The sequence below is a fragment of the Maylandia zebra genome, linkage group LG11 (genome assembly GCF_041146795.1).
Source record: "Maylandia zebra isolate NMK-2024a linkage group LG11, Mzebra_GT3a, whole genome shotgun sequence".
Lineage (NCBI taxonomy): Eukaryota > Metazoa > Chordata > Actinopteri > Cichliformes > Cichlidae > Maylandia > Maylandia zebra.
This window is the reverse complement of record NC_135177.1, coordinates 2673107-2694277: the sequence shown is the minus strand read 5'-3', so window position 1 is coordinate 2694277 and position 21171 is coordinate 2673107. Positions and strand designations below refer to the sequence as shown.

The 21171-nt window shown below is 43.1% G+C and overlaps 1 protein-coding gene across 2 annotated transcripts in view; it reads right to left on the bottom strand.

Annotated features, from left to right (window-relative positions):
* Window positions 1–7550: 7550 nt before the first annotated feature.
* The window catches only part of enpp2 (ectonucleotide pyrophosphatase/phosphodiesterase 2), a 79815-nt gene continuing 66194 nt past the window's right edge, over window positions 7551–21171 (bottom strand). The window contains exons 16-25 of one of the 2 annotated variants that reach the window (XM_076889682.1): window positions 20888–20963; window positions 19615–19702; window positions 19289–19458; window positions 15835–15880; window positions 15465–15604; window positions 14114–14249; window positions 13867–13944; window positions 13657–13789; window positions 13367–13529; window positions 7551–10150 (exon numbers count right to left, since the gene is read on the bottom strand). In XM_076889682.1, coding sequence (XP_076745797.1) covers window positions 9980–10150; window positions 13367–13529; window positions 13657–13789; window positions 13867–13944; window positions 14114–14249; window positions 15465–15604; window positions 15835–15880; window positions 19289–19458; window positions 19615–19702; window positions 20888–20963 — 1201 coding nt within the window. In that variant the 3' untranslated portion in view covers window positions 7551–9979. The remainder of the gene's footprint in view (window positions 10151–13366; window positions 13530–13656; window positions 13790–13866; window positions 13945–14113; window positions 14250–15464; window positions 15605–15834; window positions 15881–19288; window positions 19459–19614; window positions 19703–20887; window positions 20964–21171) is intronic. The other variant, XM_076889683.1, reaches the window with a different exon arrangement.

Genomic DNA, 21171 nt, shown 5'->3' with positions numbered 1-21171 from the left:
AGCAGTGCTACTAATCCAAAATACTCAAAGCTTCATGTAACTGTAACAAACATTCTGCTGCTGATACATACTTTAGGTTTCTGAATGTTAAACTTGTTTAACTGCCGTTAAACGAAACAGAAGAAGAAGAAAACATCTGCACATGTGCAGTAAGGATCGGGGAGTCCTGATCTGTACCTATCTTTTTATTTTTCGTACATTAACTTGAAATGTTTCATTATAGAAAATATTTTAAGAGATACCTATTATTCTTAACATCTTAACAGATACTCTGACCCGTAACTATCGTAAAATGCTTCGAGCGGAAGTAGTGGTGTTTTCCACATGCGTGGTACCGATCGGGTTTCCGGTATGGATCGGGTAGTGACTCTGGCTGTATCCCAATTCAGGGTCTGCAGCCTTAAAGGCCACATTTTAAGGCCGATTACGTCACAGTGACGCGACGAAGGCTGTCCCAATTCAAAGGCTGCTCGAAATGCAGCCCTCAAATGTGTCCTTCATTTCCCCGAATTTGAAGGATGGGTCAGGTGTGTCCTTCGTGGCCCACCATATCCCAGAATTCAGCGCAGCCCAGCCAAATTTCAGCTGCCAACAATGGCGGCCGCTACTAAGTTTTAAAATTACTCTTATTAATCTTTCTGGGTCACAAAATAAACTTTTAACATATTTCCAGGGGAGAAAGTAGCTGTGTAAATTACAAATATCTGCTTGGTTTATCAAGACATCGTATATTTGCAAAAGTGTGCCGACGTTTTCAGCGACGTCTGTTACCCACCCGCTCGATAGCAAGCCAGGGGGTTCAATGGTCACTCCAGCCGGCGAGAGCAGCGGACTCCCGGCGTCATCGTTTTCCGGTTTTTCGCTACTCAGGTTAAACATGATATATAAGTCACTCAGATAACTTAAAAATGTAATTGTTGGGCTTTTTTCGGTGTTTTGTTTGTTCTGGAGTAAATCGGTTTGGCTGAGATCAAAGTTATTAGATTAAATACAACTTTATTAATCCATCGGGTCGGTTCCTCCGGGATTTTCACACAGCTGAATAAACGTCAAACAGAAAACTGATTAAACAGAAATATGAGACGGTGAGAATTTACGCCAGTGTCCTGTTATATTTTAGATAGCAAGGAGCAGACGGCCGAGTTTATTAAACTCCACCGTCCCAGCGGTGACACAAATCTGAAGGCTAGACCGTCCCATTTCACAGTCTCGCACTTCCGGTCTTCTCGGTCTTCGGAGGACCCGGCCTTCGTGGTCTACATGGGCCGGGTCCTTCGAAGGATGCAGCCGATGTTTTGGGACACAGCTACAGTCTTTACACTTCCAACACGTCTATATAATAAACTCCACAGGCATGAAAACGGAGAATTTTGTAGAATGGACATTGCTGCCACTCACGGTGAAAGAATTTGGTCACGACTTGTAGTTTTTTCCTGGGAAGCATTTGTTTCAGGGTCAGTGAAATGTCTCACTGTAATGTTACCCAGCTAAATAGAGAAAATAAAAAAAGAGACAGTTATTGATCTAAAAGCCTGTAGCATGAGAGATAATCTCGTATTTTCTGGTATTCCAGAATCTGCTGGAGAAGACGCGGAGACTACAGTGAAAAGCTTCATCAAAACCCACCTGAAGCTGCCGGAGCTGATGATCTAAATATTTGATCTAAATATTTGCAATATTTTCTTTATCTTCTAACCCTGGATCTTCCTGAAGATGAATTCTTCCTCCTCATTACACCAGAGGACAATATATGCATTGTTCTACCGGTCTTTCCTTTGCACAACATGGTAAAAAAATTAGCTCACAAGCCTCCAGTGCAATGGAGGGGAACTTTCTGTGTATGTGTTATTGTAGGGTCGACCTTACAATATGAAGCACCTTGATGCAACTGTTGTAGCGATTTTGTGGTATATAAATGAAATTGGATTGAATGTAGAGCACCTGCCTCCTCATTGTGCTGCCTGTTGTTGTTATGACCTTTGTTTGACCCCACACATCAGTGACCCAAGATCAAAGATGTTTGAAAGCAGTATGGTGTGAAAATATGGCCCTTTGCAACATTTTGTACTTTGTGGACGTTTTTGTCCCCGGGGACAAGAGATGTCATAAAATCCAATAAAAAACCCATAAATAAATCAAATTACTTAAAACTCCAATTGTGCACAGCATAGTAGTGAATAACTTCTGTTATTTTCAGATCATTTGATGAATAAAAAACACATTTTTGATAGGATTTCTTTTGGGGACAAAAATGTCCCAAGGACAACACAAGTTAATCGTGATGACGCATTAACTCGTTAACCTTGACAGCCCTACAAAAAAGTCACTTTCTTGAAAGTCATGAAACCAGGTTCTGCTGTTTTCCTGTCTTCCTCCTCCACTTCATAACCACCCACTGCACCCACTTCTAACTCATCAGCTTACACTCGTTTCATTTTTCAGCACTTCAGTTACATCAACTTTATTTTCTTCTTCCTATACTCACTGACACTGTCATCCACATGTCCTCAGCTCAGAGGCGTGACCAGAGAACAGAAGAGGATAACGTGATTGTTTGATTTATGTGTGGGTGTCAAAGAGAAACTGTTGAGGATGGATTCCTTAATATACATCAGAGTTAAAGAGAATATAGTTTGTGATTGCTTGCAACGTTATAATATTGCAGTTACAGTTTTTGCCCGTTGCTTGAACACATTTTGCAAAACTTCGCTCATTGTGCCAAAACTCCAAACACAAGTAAACATGACACAACACTGGGAAATATACCATTCACATCTGTGCCAAATTGAAACTCTACTCTCAAAACCTAAACTCTGCTGTCAAAACCTGACATTCCTTTGTCAAAATGTAACTCTGTTGACAAAGTGACACATACTTGCATCATATGCAAACACTTACAGAGCAGGAGGAACACACTAGTCTACTTTATATAAAACACTGCAGTCTTTGATGTTCATTGTTTATTCAGAAGGCACATTTTCAGGAGACACATTTTCAAACAACCAAAAAAGCCAATAGGACTCAATATTGTACATTGCAGTACCATGAATTCAGATAAAGCAAAAAAAAAAAAAAAACACACAATACAGTAATAGAAAAAACACCATACTGTAAACACAAAAAATCATGACAATTGTGCATACGTGGGCTCATGGATCCCGCCGTCTTTTGGGGTCTGGCCACAGGACCTCATCGACATCGCAAGCAATGTCTTCTCCCGCTGGGCACCGGGGAAAATATCCTCTTCCATGTCGAAACCATCCATGGATTGCCGTCACCTGAATGTCGCCGCAGGCCTGTTCCATTGCCTGCAGAAGAGGCATGCGGGCATGTGGTTGGCGGTCATATACACGCCATCTCCAAGCCAAAAAAAATTCCTCTATAGGGTTTAAAAATGGTGAGTAAGGGGGCAAGTATACCACTTCAAGTTGGTTGGGGTTGGAGAACCAGGCTTGGACCAGAGCAGCCCGATGGAAACTGACATTATCCCATATCACCACAAACCTGGGCTGATCTGGTCTGTTCTGTACAACTATATCATGGAGAGCATCTAGAAATGTGAGTATGTGTTGGCTATTGTATGGACCTAGTTTTGCATGATGATGCAGAAGCCCTCGAAGGCATATGGCAGCACACAATGTGATATTTCCCCCGCACTGCCCCAACTGCCCTTTGGCCAATTACATTACGACCCCGTCATCTTGTTTTGCACAGGTCAAATCCAGCTTCATCAATGAAAATGTATTCATGAGGCTGTGCAGCTCCATCCATGGCTGAGATTCTCTGTAAAAAAAAGAGAACATATCACTGTACTACAGTGCTACACATACAGCACCCTCACCCCATCACACTGTGTAGCTCTCAGAATGGATCCATGTGGTACTGATATGGTACATATTCAGCTGCTACTGGATTTCACCAATACTGTATTGTAAATGTAAGGGACAGTTACACGTACCCGTACATATTCAGCTCGAAGTCCTTTGATCCTGTCACTGTTCCTCTCAAATGGGACTCTGTAGAGCTGCTTCATGGTGATGCTGTGTTTTCCCAAGATGCGTCTGATGGTGGTGATGCTCACATGGTTTATGTTGCTGAACACTCGCCTGTCTGCAAGTATTTTCCGTCGTAGCTGGTGGAGACGGATAGCATTGTCTGCCCTCACTATGTCCTCAACAGCAAGTTCCTGCCGTTGTGTGAACAGGCGTTGCCGTCCTCCCCCAGAAGGTCTTCGAGTCATTCTAGAAAAATACAACCACATATTGTCATCGCTTTGCTTATTTTTCTTAAATAAACAGGTGAGGGTCTAGGCTCAAACACTCCAGGACTCAGGAAATTGGGCTGTACCTTGAGAACTCTTCTGATGGTTATTGTACCTGAAACAATAGCGTGTGAAACGATTCAGACAACAGTGAGCCTGGCTACAAGGTCTCCATCAGAAACATAGTCGCAAATGTAGCATGGGCCATTTGAGATTCTCTGTTGACTAAGATTATGTCCATCGCTACCAAAGAAGACCGGAAGAGGGATGCTGCCAAATTCTTAAACACTGGAATTTACCAAACTGTGTGTGGTCTATTGACGAAAGATGGCCCTTAATTAGGTCCTGCAAATTGCAGTATAACAATATATATTTTTAGTATTACAGAGCTACGTGCTGATCTCGTATTGTAACTTTTGTTCTCATCCTACACAGCCTGAGAAGACCATAATGTCACGATTTGCAAAGGCGACTCGTGCGGAGAGAGTGAGGAGTGGACCCAAATGGAGGCAAACAGAAAGAAGTGGTGGCTCGCTTGAAGCTGACGCTCCGGTGCGTGTCACAAATAACAACACACTGCTTCAGAAGCACTGTCCAATCCAATTTTATTCATAAAGCACTTTAAAATAGCCAGGACAGGACCAAAGCGCTGTACAGAAAATAAGTTAAAAGCAACAGAATAACAGAAAACAGCAAAACTAAATAAAACACATAATACATAAAAAATTAAAACAGCCCTATATTACAGTTTTTGCCCATTGCTTGAACACATTTTGCAAAACTTTGCTCATTGTGCCAAAACCCTAAACACAAGTAAACATGACACAACACTGGGAAATATACCATTCACATCTGCACCAAATTGAAACTCTACTCTCAAAACCTAAACTCTGCTATCAAAACCTAACATTCCTTTGTCAAAATGTAACTCTGTTGACAAAATGACACATACTTGCATCATATGCAAACACTTACAGAGCAGGAGGAACACACTAGTCTACTTTATATAAAGCACTGCAGTCTTTGATTTCCATTGTTCATTCAGAAGGCATATTTTCAGGAGACACATTTGCAAACAACCAAAAAAGCAAATAGACCTACTCAATATTGTACATTGCAGTACCATGAATTCAGATAAAGCAAAAAAAACAAAAACAAAAAAAAAACCATAATACAGTAATAGAAAAAACACTATACTGTAAACAAAAAACCATGACAATTGTGCATACGTGGGCTCATGGATCCCGCCGTCTGTTGGGGTCTGGCCACAGGACCTCATCAACATCGCAAGCAATGTCTTCTCCCGCTGGGCACCGGGGAAAATATCCTCTTCCATGTCAAAACCATCCATGGATTGCTGTCACCTGAATGTCGCCGCATTGCTCAGGTCGAATCCAGCTTCATCAATGAAAATGTATTCATGAGGCTGTGCAGCTCCATCCATGGCCAAGATTCTCTGAAAAAAAGGGGAACATATCACTGTACTACAGTGCTACACATACAGCACCCTCACCCCATCACACAGGTACCTGTGTAGCTCTCAGAATAGATCCATGTGGTACTGATATGGTACATATTCAGCTGCTACTGGACTTCACCAATACTGTATTGTAAATGTAAGGGACAGTTACACGTACCCGTACATATTCAGCTCGAAGTCCTTTGACCCTGTCACTGTTCCTCTCGAATGGGACTCTGTAGAGCTGCTTCATGGTGATGCTGTGTTTACCCAAGATGCGTCTGATGGTGGTGATGCTCACATGGTCTATGTTGCTGAACACTCGCCTGTCTGCAAGTATTTTCCGTCGTAGCTGGTGGAGACGGATGGCATTGTCTGCCCTCACTAGGTCCACAACAGCAAGTTCCTGCCGTTGTGTGAACAGGCGTTGGCGTCCTCCCACAGAAGGTCTTCGAGTCATTCTAGAGAAATACAACCACATATTGTCATCGGTTTGCTTATTTTTCTTACAGTACTTCACTGTATATACTGTATCATCCACTGTACAACACTGTACTTCAATATAAGTAATCATGGTATGTTTCACAGAAACTACCACTTTGGCTGCAAAAGGAGCATTAGCACCCCGTACACTTGATATGGTAATGTGATATACTGTAGAATAGTGCTATAAAACCATCTGAGTAGAGCAGAAGGTATGGAGGTGAAGACAGACCTGCTTTCTAGTCGGAATGTTCGTATTACAGATGCCACTGTGAAGCGGCTTAGATGTGGGTGGACTCTCTGCCCAGCTTCCCTCATAGTCAGGCCGTGGTTGATGACATGGTCCACCAAAGTTGCTCTTATTTCATCAGAAATATGGGTCCGTGCATGGCCTCTTTGACCTCCTCCTCCTCTTCCTCTTGCTCTCCCTCCATCCATGCTTGCAAAGTTCTTGAAATGGCTAAACTGAGGGCTTTTTGTGGTTGGCTAATTGGTGTTCAGTTTTGCAAGTAAGTGCCTTCAGGTGTATATTTGAGTGGTTGCAATTACCCGATGTGTTTTGTATTTTGGATACATGTGTTTTCCAAATGGCACCCTGAAATTTAATTTTTGAACGAAGTGTGTTATGTATGAAATAGAGTGTAGTATGCAGGACCATGTGTGTTGCATAAAGGAGTAAGTGTGTTGCATAATTGCAACCAGAGTGCAAAGCAGCACTTTTGTTTAAGGTATGGGTACATGTGTTTGAGGTATGGTAACAAAAGCTTCAAGTTGTGTTACTTTAGTCTAAGCATGAGTTTATAGTGTTCAAGCAACGAGCAAAAACTGTAAAACGAGATAAAACTGCATAGAATCAACTAAAAACAACCAAAATCAAACTAAAAACCAACATCTCTCGTGGTGTCAAAGGCCAGGGTAAAGAGGTGGGTTTTCAGGAGGACTCACCCAGCTGATGGTCTGTGCACGCCAGCGTCTTCTGCTCCATGTGAGAGGATTTCCTCTAAGGCAGGAGAAATTATCTCCACGAAAAGAAACAGACTCGACCGTCGCACAGTGGAACAAATTCTCTTCTTAAATAAAAACCAAACAGGTTGACTTTAAATGCATCACTTTTACTTTACAAGTTCATGATCAGTTCTACCCCCGGGTCAAAAATGCGTATAAGAAAACTGGCCTAATTTAATGTGATTTATAAACATAACTGTCCAGCGATTGATTGCATAAGTACACGGAGTCAGGACGTCACAGCATACCGCATAATGTTTTGTACATTATTATATGTATTTTTAATCTATTGCATTTACAAACGCCGAGGAGTCACGAGCAAAGAAAGACCACACCATGGCACATGTTTAAACAAGGAATGTTTATTGATCAAAATTATTTATTAAACAAATAAACATGGCAAGTTTTTCACCCCCCAAAGAATACATGCTCAAAGCAGCACAACGGCGGCCCAATATCAGACAGAACTGTGAACTCCACTCTGTAGAGTGGCCAATCATAATGAAGCAGTTCATTTTATTTTGTAGATTCAAGCTGCTCGTCATATGTTTGGCCACCAGATGTCACCAGAGAGGACTGTGTTGAAAAGCTTTGAGTAATGAACCGTTTTTCAACACGAGCTTCAACGCTTCAGAAAGCGTTGTTTGGCCATCACTAACAGAAAGTCAGCCTTTATTGACGGCAGAACAAAACAACCAACAGGTGGAACACAGAAAATGAGCCAAAACCTGAAACACCTGGAAACGCGAGGGGACGGAGAGCAGCGGTTACACGAGGGACGACACACAGACAGACCGACAAAGAGCCAAGGACAACGCAAGCAATAAATACACACCAGGTAAGGAGTGGAAATGCACAACAGGAGGGAGACACAGCTGGGATAAATGTGACAGGACGCAGGAAGTAAAGCAGACTATACTGACAAAGGACCAGGACTATCAAGGTAAACCAGGAAACACAGAGCTGAACTCAAGACACGTAAGCTAAAGACAATGACCCTTCCCAAGAACACAGAGGCACAGAAACAGAACAGCAACCATAAACGTAACATAAACAGGAAACCATACCTCACTGAATAAAACTTGAACCAAAAAGACAAAACACTGAGTCGCAGACACACAACAGGGATTTCCTCTTGTTGACAGCACCCCAGCAGACAGCACAGCTCTTTTAGTAAAAACACTTGTTTATTGACAAATCTCCATAAAGTTTAAATAAGTCGGTCTCACAGGTGGTGTGTGTTTTTTTTCCAAAAACAATAAATCATCATCAACACTGTTATTGGACAATTCACAATGAAACCCACATATTTGGCAATCAAAAATACAAAGAAAAATCTGGAATTTACCTTCACAATCACACACAAACACCAGTGTCACTCCCTGTGACACACCAAAGACATTTTTAAAGCACTCATCATGTCGAGGAAGAGCTGAATGCATCGTACACAAGACAGCTTTGGTTTTACAGTCCTTACTGCTGATTTCTCTGGGGCTCTGTGGTGCAAGGCGCTTTTCCTTGACATCATTCAAACGTCGCTTCTCTGTAACGTGGATTCTAGCTCTCTACATCTGCAGTCCCAGATTTGTAAAAGCGTTTATGGATGGGCCTAGTGTAATCCCACAGCCTCACGGTCACTTCGCTTTCCATTTGAATTCATTTTCACTTGACTTGGAAAGTTGACTGAATTGGACAGAAGATGAAATTCCACGGCAAATAAACTTTCTTGCTTTAATGCTTGTGCATTCACAGGAAAACTGCCCACACTCTGACCAAGGAGATCAACGAGGAAGAGAGGAAACAGTGAAAATACAAACCTCCTTTGTTTCTTCATAACCATGAAAAACATCATGATGTCAAGAGAAACGCAGTGCTCTGAGAACCTGACTTACAGCAGGTTTCTTAATGATGTGACAACAGGTCTTATTGATGAATGTCAGCCATGTTGAAGTTACAATGTCCAGAATATGGAATGAAAAAGAATCGTGGATTCTTGACACCGTGCTGTTTCAGGCACCTCCACGTGCAAAAACATAATTTCTTTATTTAGCCTCCTAACAGCCTCCAGGCTGGTGAAACACTTAAACAACTGATCTGATTGTGCACTGGTGCAACATGTAGATCATTGTGTACCTGACAATACACAAACGTGAGGACGTAACCAATGTAACCAAATCCACAATGGCCTTTTATAGACTTTTGAAAACTGATTTCATTGAGTGTATCCAAAAATAGTGGTTGCTTAAAGATGAAGGGAAGTGAGAAAGTTTGTGTTTCTCTTGGCATCTCATACAGCCACACACACATAGGAGAACATCTTACTTATATTCAAAGAAAAATAAAAGCTTTTATCTGATTGGTCAGAATCTGTCTCTACACCGATCTGTTTGTTATGGTGTAACTCTACTCGAGTATCTCGAGAAATATTTAGTGATGCTGTGACTCATTTCCAGTCACAGCCTCTGACACATAGGTGGGTACAGTCATGGTTGGATGAAATGAGTGTCATTGTGCAGCAGCATTTCTGCGAATAGATATCGATCTCTGCCTTTTGAAAAGCTAAATATTAAACTCGAGTGGCCTCTTAGCTGAGTGGTGTTCAAAATGTATGCAAAATAACAGTTACTGAGATGAAAGCACATGAAGGAGTCAGTGAAAGGGCCACAGCATAGATGCTGCAGAGCAGCTGGTGGGGTGAGATGACTGCAGCTCCTCCTGGTACCACATGGATCCACCACGGCAGAAGATAACGTCAGGAACATTAGCAGAACTCAGATCTCGCTCTCGTAGGTGTGCATGTAGGTCTTGAGCGAGAGGATTTCAGCGTAGCTGCGGCTGGTCCTGCGGTACAGGTCCAGGCCTGTCAGGAGCTCCACGTCTCTGACCCGAGCTGTGTGCATCTTCATCAGGCTCTCCACCCAACGAGACTCCTCCTCTGAGCTCTGTGGAGGCAGTAAGGACGAGCAGCGTTAGCAGCAGTCACCTCTTATTAATGGACATCAGATCGAAAATGTTTCTTTGGTTCATGTTTTGAAAGGCTGTCTTCAGTTGATCTTAAGACTTTGCACATACAAAGTTTCTTATTCACAAGAACGTGAGCGTAGTTTGGGGTCCCGGGAGAACAGTTAAAGCTCAGTAACTGTTATTATCTCCTTTCAAAGACATGTGATTAGCGCAGCTTTTCATTCAGTTTTTGGACAATGTCTTTGATTTATTGTCCCTCCAGCTAATGCTCTAAACCTCACAGATGTGGAGTTAATCAGCTGTGACGTTGGTGGGCCGTCAAACGAACCACCAATCCTTCACAGTCACATGCTTGTGGTCACTGCATCGAGATCGCTGCACAGCTCAGCAGTATCGGTGTGCACTTTTGTGTCGTTTTGAACCTTTTACCTTCATTTTGGAATATTAAAAAATGACACAATGCCATCTTGCCTATCCCAGCTACCACAGGGCAGGAGGTGCTCCAGTTTTGAAAGGTAAAATTATAGTATTTTACTAGTTTGAACTCTCGGCGAAGGCAGCCGCACTTTTTCTCCTCTCCTCTCCCTTATCTTCCTTGCTTGGCTTCTTATGTCCTTGTCTTGTGTTTTTACTTTTCCCTGGAACACTCTCTCACAGTCTGTTTCTAAACCTAAAAGAGGAATTATGGATTTGATCAACTGGTCTCTGAATGCAATTGACACCCTTTTCTCAACGAGAAGTCTGGGCTCGGGTGAGCCTGAGTGCTGAAGATATCGACCTATTCGGAACCATGGTAACAGGGTTTTTGCTGATCGGAGCTGGCTTGGCCCTGACTTATCGGAGAATGAAGAAAGCGGAACCGGCTGTTCAAACCCCCACAAGGCTGCCCGCTGGGATTGAAACAATGGGACGAGGCGTGAGTTTCTCAAAATGGGCTCATTGAGTGCAGCACGGATAAGATCTTGGAGAGGCTACGGCTGCTGTGAATACTCAGAATAAGATCTCTGAGCGCAAATTGATCACATCATGGAGAAGCTCGCGGCTCTCCAACGGGAGTTTGAGAGACCAGTGTCGGACTGTAGAACTGCTTTGAAATTGATATGAGTTGTTCGCACTAAAGGAAAAACCACCATCACTTCATGGGGATACCCCTGTGGCACCAGCTGCGGTCTCAAGGCTGGAGCTGAACAACAACACCCTGATAATGACTGTGTTTAGACTGTTAGGGAATTATGTTAGGATGCTGTTCGTGGACTACAGTTCAGTATTCAACACAATAATTCCCTCTAAGCTTTTCACCAAGTTGACGGATCTTGGACTCAGCTCATCACTGTGTCAGTGGATCCTCAACTTCCTCACAGACAGACCCCAATCAGTGAGGGTGGGAAAACAAGTCTCCCCCTCCATCTCACTCAGCACTGGAGCACCTCAGGGCTGTGTTTGAAGCCCCCTGCTGTACTCACTGTACACTTATGACTGTGTAGCCACATCAGACACCACCTCCATTGTCAAGTTTGCTGACGACACTGCTGTTGTGGGCCTGATCTCCGACAACATCGAGACGGCCTACCTGGAGGAGATTAGGAACCTGGAGACCTGGTGCCAGGAGAATAACCTCCTCCTAAACATCAGCAAGACTAAGGAGCTGATCGTGGACTTCACTACAAAGCAGGCGAGGAATTACAAACCCCTCATCATCAGTGGCACGCCAGTGGAGAGAGTGGACAGTTTCCGATACTTGGGTGTCCACATCACTCAGGACCTGTCATGGTCCTGCCACATCAACTCCCTGGTTAAGAAAGCCCGTCAGCGTCTCTTCTTCCTCAGAAGACTTAGAGACTTCCATCTGCCACTGAAGGTGCTCAAGAACTTCTACTCCTGCACCATCGAGAGCGTCCTGACGTCAAACATCTGCACCTGGTTTGGGAACAGCACCAAGCAGGACAGACAAGATCTGCAAAGGGTGGTGCGCTCGGCAGAACGCATCATTCAATCAGAGCTCCCTGACCTGCTGTCCATCTACACCAAGCGGTGCAAGTCAAAAGCTAGGAAGGTTATGATGGACCTCTCCCATCCCAACAATGGACTCTTCTCACTGTTGAGGTCTGGGAAGCGCTTCCGCTCCCTCAAGGCCAAAACAGAGAGAATGAAGAGGAGCTTCTTCCCCCAGGCTATTCGGGGCCTGAACCAGGTGTAGGACTGGACTCTCCCAAACACGTCACTATAAGACTGGACTCTCACACACGTCACCACACGCACCACCACACATTTCCTATAATCCTATAATTCCTATAATTGATAATCTTTATAATCTCTTCTGCTATTTGCACATTCTTTACTGTAAATTCCTAAGTTAATTTGTAAATTCTGTAGTAAACTGTAAATTGCAAATATTGTAAAACTTTTCCTCTGTCATTTAATGGTCGGGCATTGTACAGCTACAAGCATTTCACCCCCATGTCATACTGTGTATGGTTGTGTGTGACAAATAAAATTTGAATTTGATTTGAATTTGTTCTTCCCATTCTATGCATCCCCCTCCCTTCCCAAACGCCTTAGATGCTTGTTGCCTCCTGGGGGGAGGGTCCCATTTCACTACAGGGCAACCTGCACGTGGCGAATAAAGCTTTGATTGATTGATTGATTGAATACTTCTTCCTAAACTTGCTGGCTGATACTCCACCCTCTAGCCCTCCAAATATGGAGATGTGTTAAGGACCCTCTACAGCTCTGTTCAGCTCTCCTAGAATAACTTTCTGTCTCCTGGAATATCCTCCATGCTCTTGACACTGTCCTTGGAGACACAGCAAAGCTTACTGGTAATAGCACTTATTGCTGTGCTGTGCAATACTGGAGGACTAACTGTACAGCCTCTTTGCGGTCTGATGGACGGATTTCCTGAAAGACTGTCTGTAAAAAATAAGAATATAAGTGCAGGAAGTGTGTTTGCAAGAACACCCACGCATTAGAGCGTTCCAATTCCCCTGTTGGACTGAAGCTGAGTATGTATTTATCAGTGCTGTTTCTTTATGCAAAAGCAGCTTTAGGAGCAACCTGGTGTGGCTGCAGCTCAGCTGTGTGGTTTTTTTAATTTATTTGTTTGGTGCGGGAAACATTTTTCATGTTATGTTAGCAAGATTGCTCTGCTGTGGATGAGGAAAAGGAAAAGAGCAGAAGGAAAACGTAAACGTGACCATCCGTACTTTGCAGCTCTCATCATTGGTGGGTCTGTGCGGCAGGATGAAGGTGGCGCTGTTGAGCGGTCCGTTACACGAGTCTGTAGCTTGTGTGAAGTCTAAGCAGCTGGTCAGGACCACAAAGTAGTGAGTGGGGATTGGGATTGTACCACTTATATACCTGCAAGAGAAGATCAAGGTCAGGAAGCTATTCCACACACTTTCCGAACATTAGCACTGTCCACAGTTAAAAATATACATGGAGTAAGGAGGTTTAACAGAAACGTGGAAATATTAAGTGTGCCTACTCTCGTATCTTCTCAGCTGAGTCTCTGACACCGTCATAGTTGTAGTCAAATATGGGTCCAGTCAGTACATTCACTCCATTTCTCTCAGTGGCGTATTTCTTCACCAGCACTCTCTGGAAATAACCCCATATCTCTGAGAGAGGGAGAGAGATGATGGTGGTGGACTAAAAGCATAAAACAGAGTTCACTAAAGCTGAGGTAAAGACTTACTCTTGAATGCAGGATACATGGGAACAGTGTTGGTGATGAGGACAGCATCGGATTTTTTGTCTAGATTTGACGACAGTTCTGTCAGCAAGGACAAAAACAGGATTAATGTGGTAAATAAAGTCATGGAATACGATCAAGTGTGGGAAAAAAGAATAATAATATGATTGTAGTATTATTGTAGGAATACGAATCCAGTAAAACCTTCACCAGACATGCTGTGTTAACTCTGCTGCGGGGGCTCACTTACGTGGTGGGTACAGAAAGGCGTACGTGATGTGTTTATCTGCTCTGTAGTTGGTACATGATTGGCTGTAAGCTGGAGGGACTCTGGAATCAGGTCTCACACAGTTGGACAGAGCTTCAGGCAGAGGAGACACTTCTACCTGGAAGACCAGCAGAATACAAAGTTCTGTTAAACATATCGTGGATTTGTTTCAAAGACCAGAGAAAGAAAAATGGCACAGAAAAGATACAGTCAGCAGGCATTCAGGTGAGACAGGTGACACTGTCCAGCACCTGCACGTTTCCTGCTGTGCAGGAGGTTCATAGCATCCTTCGCTGTTTAAAGATACTTAATATAACTGCAGTGATGGAGCTCGGGGCTGAATGTGAGGACAACCGGTGTGTAACAAAGGATTGACTGTATCCTGCAAAACGTGGCTGTGTGAGACCCGGCTGTCTGTCAAAGAGTTGTCAAGTGAACAACAGTTGTAGTTAGATGAGTGAAAATGGAAATTAATGGAAATAAAACAAAATCTTTTCATGGATTTTTAAGCTGTCTTCGAACTAAGAAGCTAACTTTAAACAAACTCAGGGCGAGTAAGAAGCCTTGAAACTGACAAAATAAGAACGACAGCCGTTATTATTTCAGCCTTTTATCACATTATTACAACAACGTTGGCTCACAGTGAAACCAGAAGCAGCAAAAGATGCAAATTTTCCAAATGTCTTTGATCCAGGTGCACAACCAGACTCATGAGAAATATTGGTGAAAGTCACCAAGAATGAATGTCATCCAGTTTTTGACAAAATGCTGTTAGTACAAGCTGTTTTGTTCTGAAGACAGCCTTTCAGGCATAAAGATTGCTGTTTGGTGTCTGGATCGTAGCTGGAGACCAGTAACCACTAAATCATCAGCATGGTAATCGGAGATTAAGATCTCACACAGGAGTTGGTGTTTTCTCTGTCTGAATGTTAAATGCACTGCCTCTACTCTGCTCTATACAACTTGCATCCATTCACACAAGCAGTGCTTTCCATCTAACGTTCACAGTCCGACGGATGCATCAGAGAGCTTCCTGGGTTAGTGTGTTGGCATGAAGACTGGAGCAGCAAAGGATTGAACCACCAGCATCCTGATCAGTAGATGAGCAGCTCTACCTCCTAAGCTACAGCCCCCCTAAACTAAAGCCTGTTGTGAAATCAGTGACATGACGGCACTCAGAAGAGGTTTCCCCAATAGTAGCAATGGTGCTGGAAGCAGGAGATGAACTTCTAGAAAAAATTCTGAAACATCAAATATCTGCTAAACAGTTAACTACACCTAAGCACTTGTACTTCCAACAACTGAAAGACAGAGAGGACGGAGAGAGCAGTACCTGTCTGCTGGCAGTGTACGATGTCCAGACGGGCATGGACAGAGTTTCACTGTAGCCACTGATGTAGTCGCTGTGGTGCAGGATGCAGTATTTGGTACGGAAGAGGACAGCAGGCCGACCGAACGGCAGGTTCCTGCTGTCTATGAGAGGAAGAGCGCAGACAAGCAGGAATGTAGCAAAAGACATTTACAGATCGATGCATTAAAACGACGACTGAGCGTTCATGACAGAATGATGAAGAAATTTCAAATAAAACAAGACGAGCTACAAATCCAAACTTTCACTGCAACTACGCTTAGTTTTATCTGCTGGGACTGAAAGGAAAAGTCACTTATTAATGACATTTTCAGTAGGAGCGTTAAAGACTGACCATCCATAGCTTGCCTCAGTCGCTGGTTTAGCTCCTCCACTTTGTTCTGTAAGAGACAGAGCCAGAGTGACTCCAGGTTATAGCCTCGTACAAGGGTCACTTTCAAACTTCTCTGGCCCCTACTTTTTACACGCAACTGCAAAAAGATCGGAGATTGAAACAATCTCTTGCCAGAGATCTACATGGGAATCACAAAGACAGCATAAAGTGAGACAGTGCAGGGCAGAGCTGGGTCTAATTCACCTCAATACAGCAACTACACACACAATATCTGCACTAAGAAGGCTGTTAAACTCTAAAATTGTCAATAAACTATTGATTTTGACGAGGTGAACCGACCCCAGCTCTGCAGCAGAAAGCAAAGAAGCATCAAGGTTATTTAGGCTTAAAAGAAAACAGCAATTGCACATTAAGAAACTTTTTTTTTACAAGTAAAAAAGGCACAAACAATCAAATCCTCCTGAATGACAGACCCATGCAGATGAATCTTTTTACACTGTGTAAAATGAAGTTAAACTGCAAAAAAGCAAAACTTCTGCAACAAAAAGCCCTTCAGTCATCTGCTATGGTATAGATCAGCTGATAGCACATCTGACCAATCACACACACTGCTCTGCACAACAAGACGAGCAGCTGACCCCAGTTATGGTTAATAAATCCTGCTGGGTACAGGCAAGGAAACATGGATCTGGGGTCTTACTTTTCATACCAGGTTTATGCTACAGCTGATTTCTTACTCTCCGTTTGCACGATGACTGAGGAGTTTTAATCTGAGGACGACGTCAACACTAAGTGCCCCAGCCCACACCACTGATCGTATAATGTCCAAATGTGTGATTTTGTTGCAATTGGGATCAAAAACAAACCAACACAAAAATTAATTTCTTATTTTATTGTCAAAAAACAAGCTTGGGTCAGGGTAGAGTAGCCAGGGAACTTTAAGGGTGTTACAAATAAGGTCCGAGGGCCAGAAACCAACGATTCAATTCAATTTTATTTATATAGCGCCAAATCACAACATAAGTCGCCTCAAGGCGCTTCATAGATACAGAGAAAAACCCACCAATCATATGACCCCCTATGAGCAAGCACTTTGGCGACAGTGGGAAGGAAAAACTCCCTTTTAACAGGAAGAAACCTCCAGCAGAACCAGGCTCAGGGAGGGGCGGGGCCATCTGCTGCGACAGATAAACAATAAAATGTTTTCACTATCTACAAAAGTAATTACCATACAATTTCTTTTTTGTTTTTATTGGGGGGGGGGGGGGGGGGGTGTTACCAAATCTCAGGGATTAACTGGAGATAAAGTATCTGAATTTCAGGAGCTGGACCACGCCTCCAAACACGCCTCCTTCTGGTCCTCATCTACACATGTTCCCCCAGCTCCACAAGCTGTTCGCTCTCGTTTATGTGCCCCACCCTCCCTCCCCTTTTTAATTCTTTAACTTCTTCATTTCTGTTGTAGTCCATGAGGATCTGCCAGGCCCGGGAGCTGCCACCAGTCCCCTTCGAGGTCTTCCCCAAACCACAGCTCATGTCCAAGCCATTCAGCTTTATCTACTAAAACGGTGTCAAACCTCAAATAAGGACGTGGGGCCAGTGAGTGAAATATGTTGGTCAACTTCTGTGCACTAACAGAAAGTTTCACCGCACCAGTACAGATAAACTGGGCTCTACGTCACCTTCAATGTTAAAGGGTTGTAGTTCTTGTCCTCGTAGTTCTAATATGTTTCGTATAAAGAGCATCTGTGCTGACACCTCCGATGGGCCAAAAAAGTGTTACTGACTTGAATACATACTTGATAAAAACTTTCTTGCATTCCTTAAAGAACTCATAAAACAATCAGACACAAAGACACGCTGATGTCTCAGCTGAGCGCTTCAGCCTACAGTTACCATGTTCTTGCAGCCTCTCTGCATCCCTGCACCTCCTTTCACGCTTTATTCAATTTCATGAGCTTCGTATCTCTGGGCACCGATGCCTGCTTTCTTCTGTGAGCAGCTCTTGTTGCTGCTCTTCCTTCCTCTAGATTTCATGTTTGTACATGGAGGGAGAGGTGCCAGAACAAAGCCGTATTACTAAATATGCCTGAACTCTGGTGTCCTGATATTTCCTGGTTGACCTTGGGCAGTCAAAAGCTACTCCTTGCCTCCTGCGGCTCGTGGCCTCAGTGGGTCCGGTTTGTTCCGGCCCAGGTCGACCTCTTAGGGTCTTTGTTATGTTGCTGTGGATATATTGCAGTGTGGACAGTGTCTGTGTGAACACAGAATTTATATTTGTCATCCCACTCTAAATGCTGGCTGCATTTAGTTTCAAGTGATGATCCTGTTATTAGCACGGGAAATAAAGTCTAGTGTTTCAGGGTACCTGTCAGGAGGATGGTTCAGAACCCTAAAGAACTTGTTCTTCTCTGGATTCAGTCTGGTGTCTCGTGACATCGCAGGCTCACTTCCATGATGTCAGGGCCCTTTCAGGCTCTCTGTAATCTCTCACAGCACCTTGTTCTGGATGTTTGCTGTTCTTTTCTCTGTGTGTGTGTTTATACAGCACACGTTTAATGCTGATCTCTCTTTCATGGTGTATCTTCTGTGCTGTCTCCCTCCTCTCACCCCCAACCGGTCGCAGCAGATGGCCCCGCCCCTCCCTGAGCCTGGTTCTGCTGGAGGTTTCTTCCTGTTAAAAGGGAGTTTTTCCTTCCTACTGTCGCCAAAGAGCTTGCTCATAGGGAGTCTTCTGGTTGTGTGGGGCTTCTCTGTATTATAGTAGGGTTTTTAGCCTAAAATATAAAGCACCTTGGGGACTGCTGCTGTCATATGGCACCTTATAAAAAAAATTTAATTAAGTAAATAAGCTGATCAGATGGATCCTTTTGTGGGATTTAAAAGTCAAGCGAATGTTTGGCATCTGGCCAGTCATACATGCAGGTTAGTCATACTTTGTAAGGGGCTAATTTGGCCTATGGAAACAATTTTAGAGTCAACTCTTTTAGGCCAAAAGTGAAGAAGAGGGAGTTTTAAAAAGAGGCGCTGAGGTCACTTCAAAAACTGCTGATCTCATGGGATTTTCCTGGACAACCATCTTTAGAGTTTGGCCCAAAAAAGGAGAAAATATCCAGTTAGTATGAGTTCTGTCAGTGAACATGGTGTGCTGATGACAGAGGAGAAAGCCCAGACTGTGGGGTGCTACTCCTGTGAGTCTCAGAAATTGAGACTGCAATTCATACAAGCACCAAATTGAGCAGCAGAAGATGGGAGGAATTTTGCCAAGTGTGACAATATGGATGTACAGCCAAGAATGTTGCTGCATGTGCTGAACATATGATTGAGTTGAGAAATTAAAAAAAAAGACAAAAAAATAGACTAGAAGAGGTTTAGAAAAATAGAAGAACAGAATTCCCTTCAGGGACTGACAGGAAGTTGGGCTCAGGTCTGCCTCTGAGTCATCGTGGCTGACCTTTTCATCGCAGCTGCACCCCAAGCTGTCTGTTCCTGCAGGTACAACACCAGACGCTGTTGGTCTGGAGACCTCCTCTGCCATGGTGGGTCTGTACGGGGGGGTTCTTAGCAGGTGGTTCAGACTGCCGTGAGTTCCATTATTAGGGGCCGGTTTCAAACCTAGAAGATCTAAGAATGGGACAAATGTGACTGAAATCAGACTAAAGACGTCACACACACGTAAACATCAGCTAACGCATTCTTATTGTGGAAAAATATCAGATATCAAAACACACCCAGACACCTGAACACAGAAATGCAGATGGAAAAAAAGGGACTCCTCACCACACATTACGTTATAAAGCTCGATGTTTTCAAAGGCTGGAACTTTAGTCTTGAACTTAAACGTGGGCCCATAGCCAACGAAAATAGTCTGGAAGCAAAAGTTCATCACACGGGTTAGTTTGTTACAACAAATGCAAGAAAATGTTTGATATATCTGAAGTTTTTAACAAGAGTTTAAAAAAAGGCTATTCTACATTTGCATACATTTCATTACATAAATAAAGACAGTTGCCTTATATTGTGGGAAGAATCTCTGGGCTTTTTCCTCAGAAATCTCAAGAATATTTAATTGTTTTTTATAAATTAGTTCCCTGTCTTCTACTTATTATTATTCCTTCTTACATTTCATGTATTTAAGAAGACGATTAAAGTTCCTGTAATGTTTATGAAATGTGCACATACTGTCTTTTTGTTTGTTTGCTTCCAGCTTGGATTCAGACACCTTCTCAGTTGTTGGTAATTAGGTTAATTAGCAGTTAGTTGTAGTTAGGGTTGGATCAGGTGCCCCTCAATCCTCACTTATTTACACTGCATTAGGCCTGTGCTGTTGGGGGGTTCCCATGATGCATTGAGCATTTCTTCTTCACTCACTTTGTGTTTACACACTGCGGCTCTCTTCCACAGGAAGTCTTTCTCCTGTCTTCCTCCCCTCATCCCTGACCAGTACGGCACGTGTCTGCACCCCCCCGGTTCTGCTGGAGGTTTTATCCTGTTAAAGGGGCGTTTTTTCTTCCCACTGTTGCCTAAGCAACAACTTGCTCATAGGGGGTCATTTTCTCTGTATTATTGGAGGGTCTTTACCTTATAACAATATTTATAAATGTTGAAATTGAATGTTTAGACAGTCTGAGCTTTAACCTCCTGAGACCCGAACTCTTCCACGGCATACATTTTTAATTTCTCTTTGATATTTGGGCTGATTGGGACCTGATCAATGTAAAAACAAAGAATTACCAGATTTTTTTTTTTACCTGATTTTTGTTTCTAATAAAAATGAGATCCACATATGAGGATATTCGTTTAAAATTTTGGTATAACAGTGGCAGTATAATGTCCTCGTAAGTGAGTATCAGGCCCTTGTAGAGCAAAATTTAGTATTTTGGTCTAAATAACCCAAAATGTGATGTCCACATATGTGGACGGCAGGTCCGAGGAGGTTAATACCGGTTTCAGTGTGTAACCGTGTGCACAGTGCGTGTACGCTGTTCCTAGCTGATGTTTTAGAAAGCTGAGCTGGTATTGTGAATACAAAGGGAATCTTGTAAACAGATACCTGCATGCTGTTGATCTTATTGTCATATCCATGATCTCCAGCAAAGCCACAGTGCCTCCTGCCTTCAGGGACCTTCCTGTAATGACAGAGGTATCTTCTCTCATTCGTAACCAAGAGGACAGTGACGAACTTTGTTTCTACCATCAGTGTTGCTAAGGTTGGCAACAAAGAAGCCAAACTGTGTGACAGATATATAAAAATGCTTATTGTTTTTCTAATAATGTCACCTTCTGCTGACATTGATAAATGGACTGATTCTTCTATAGCGCTTCTCTACTCTCCCA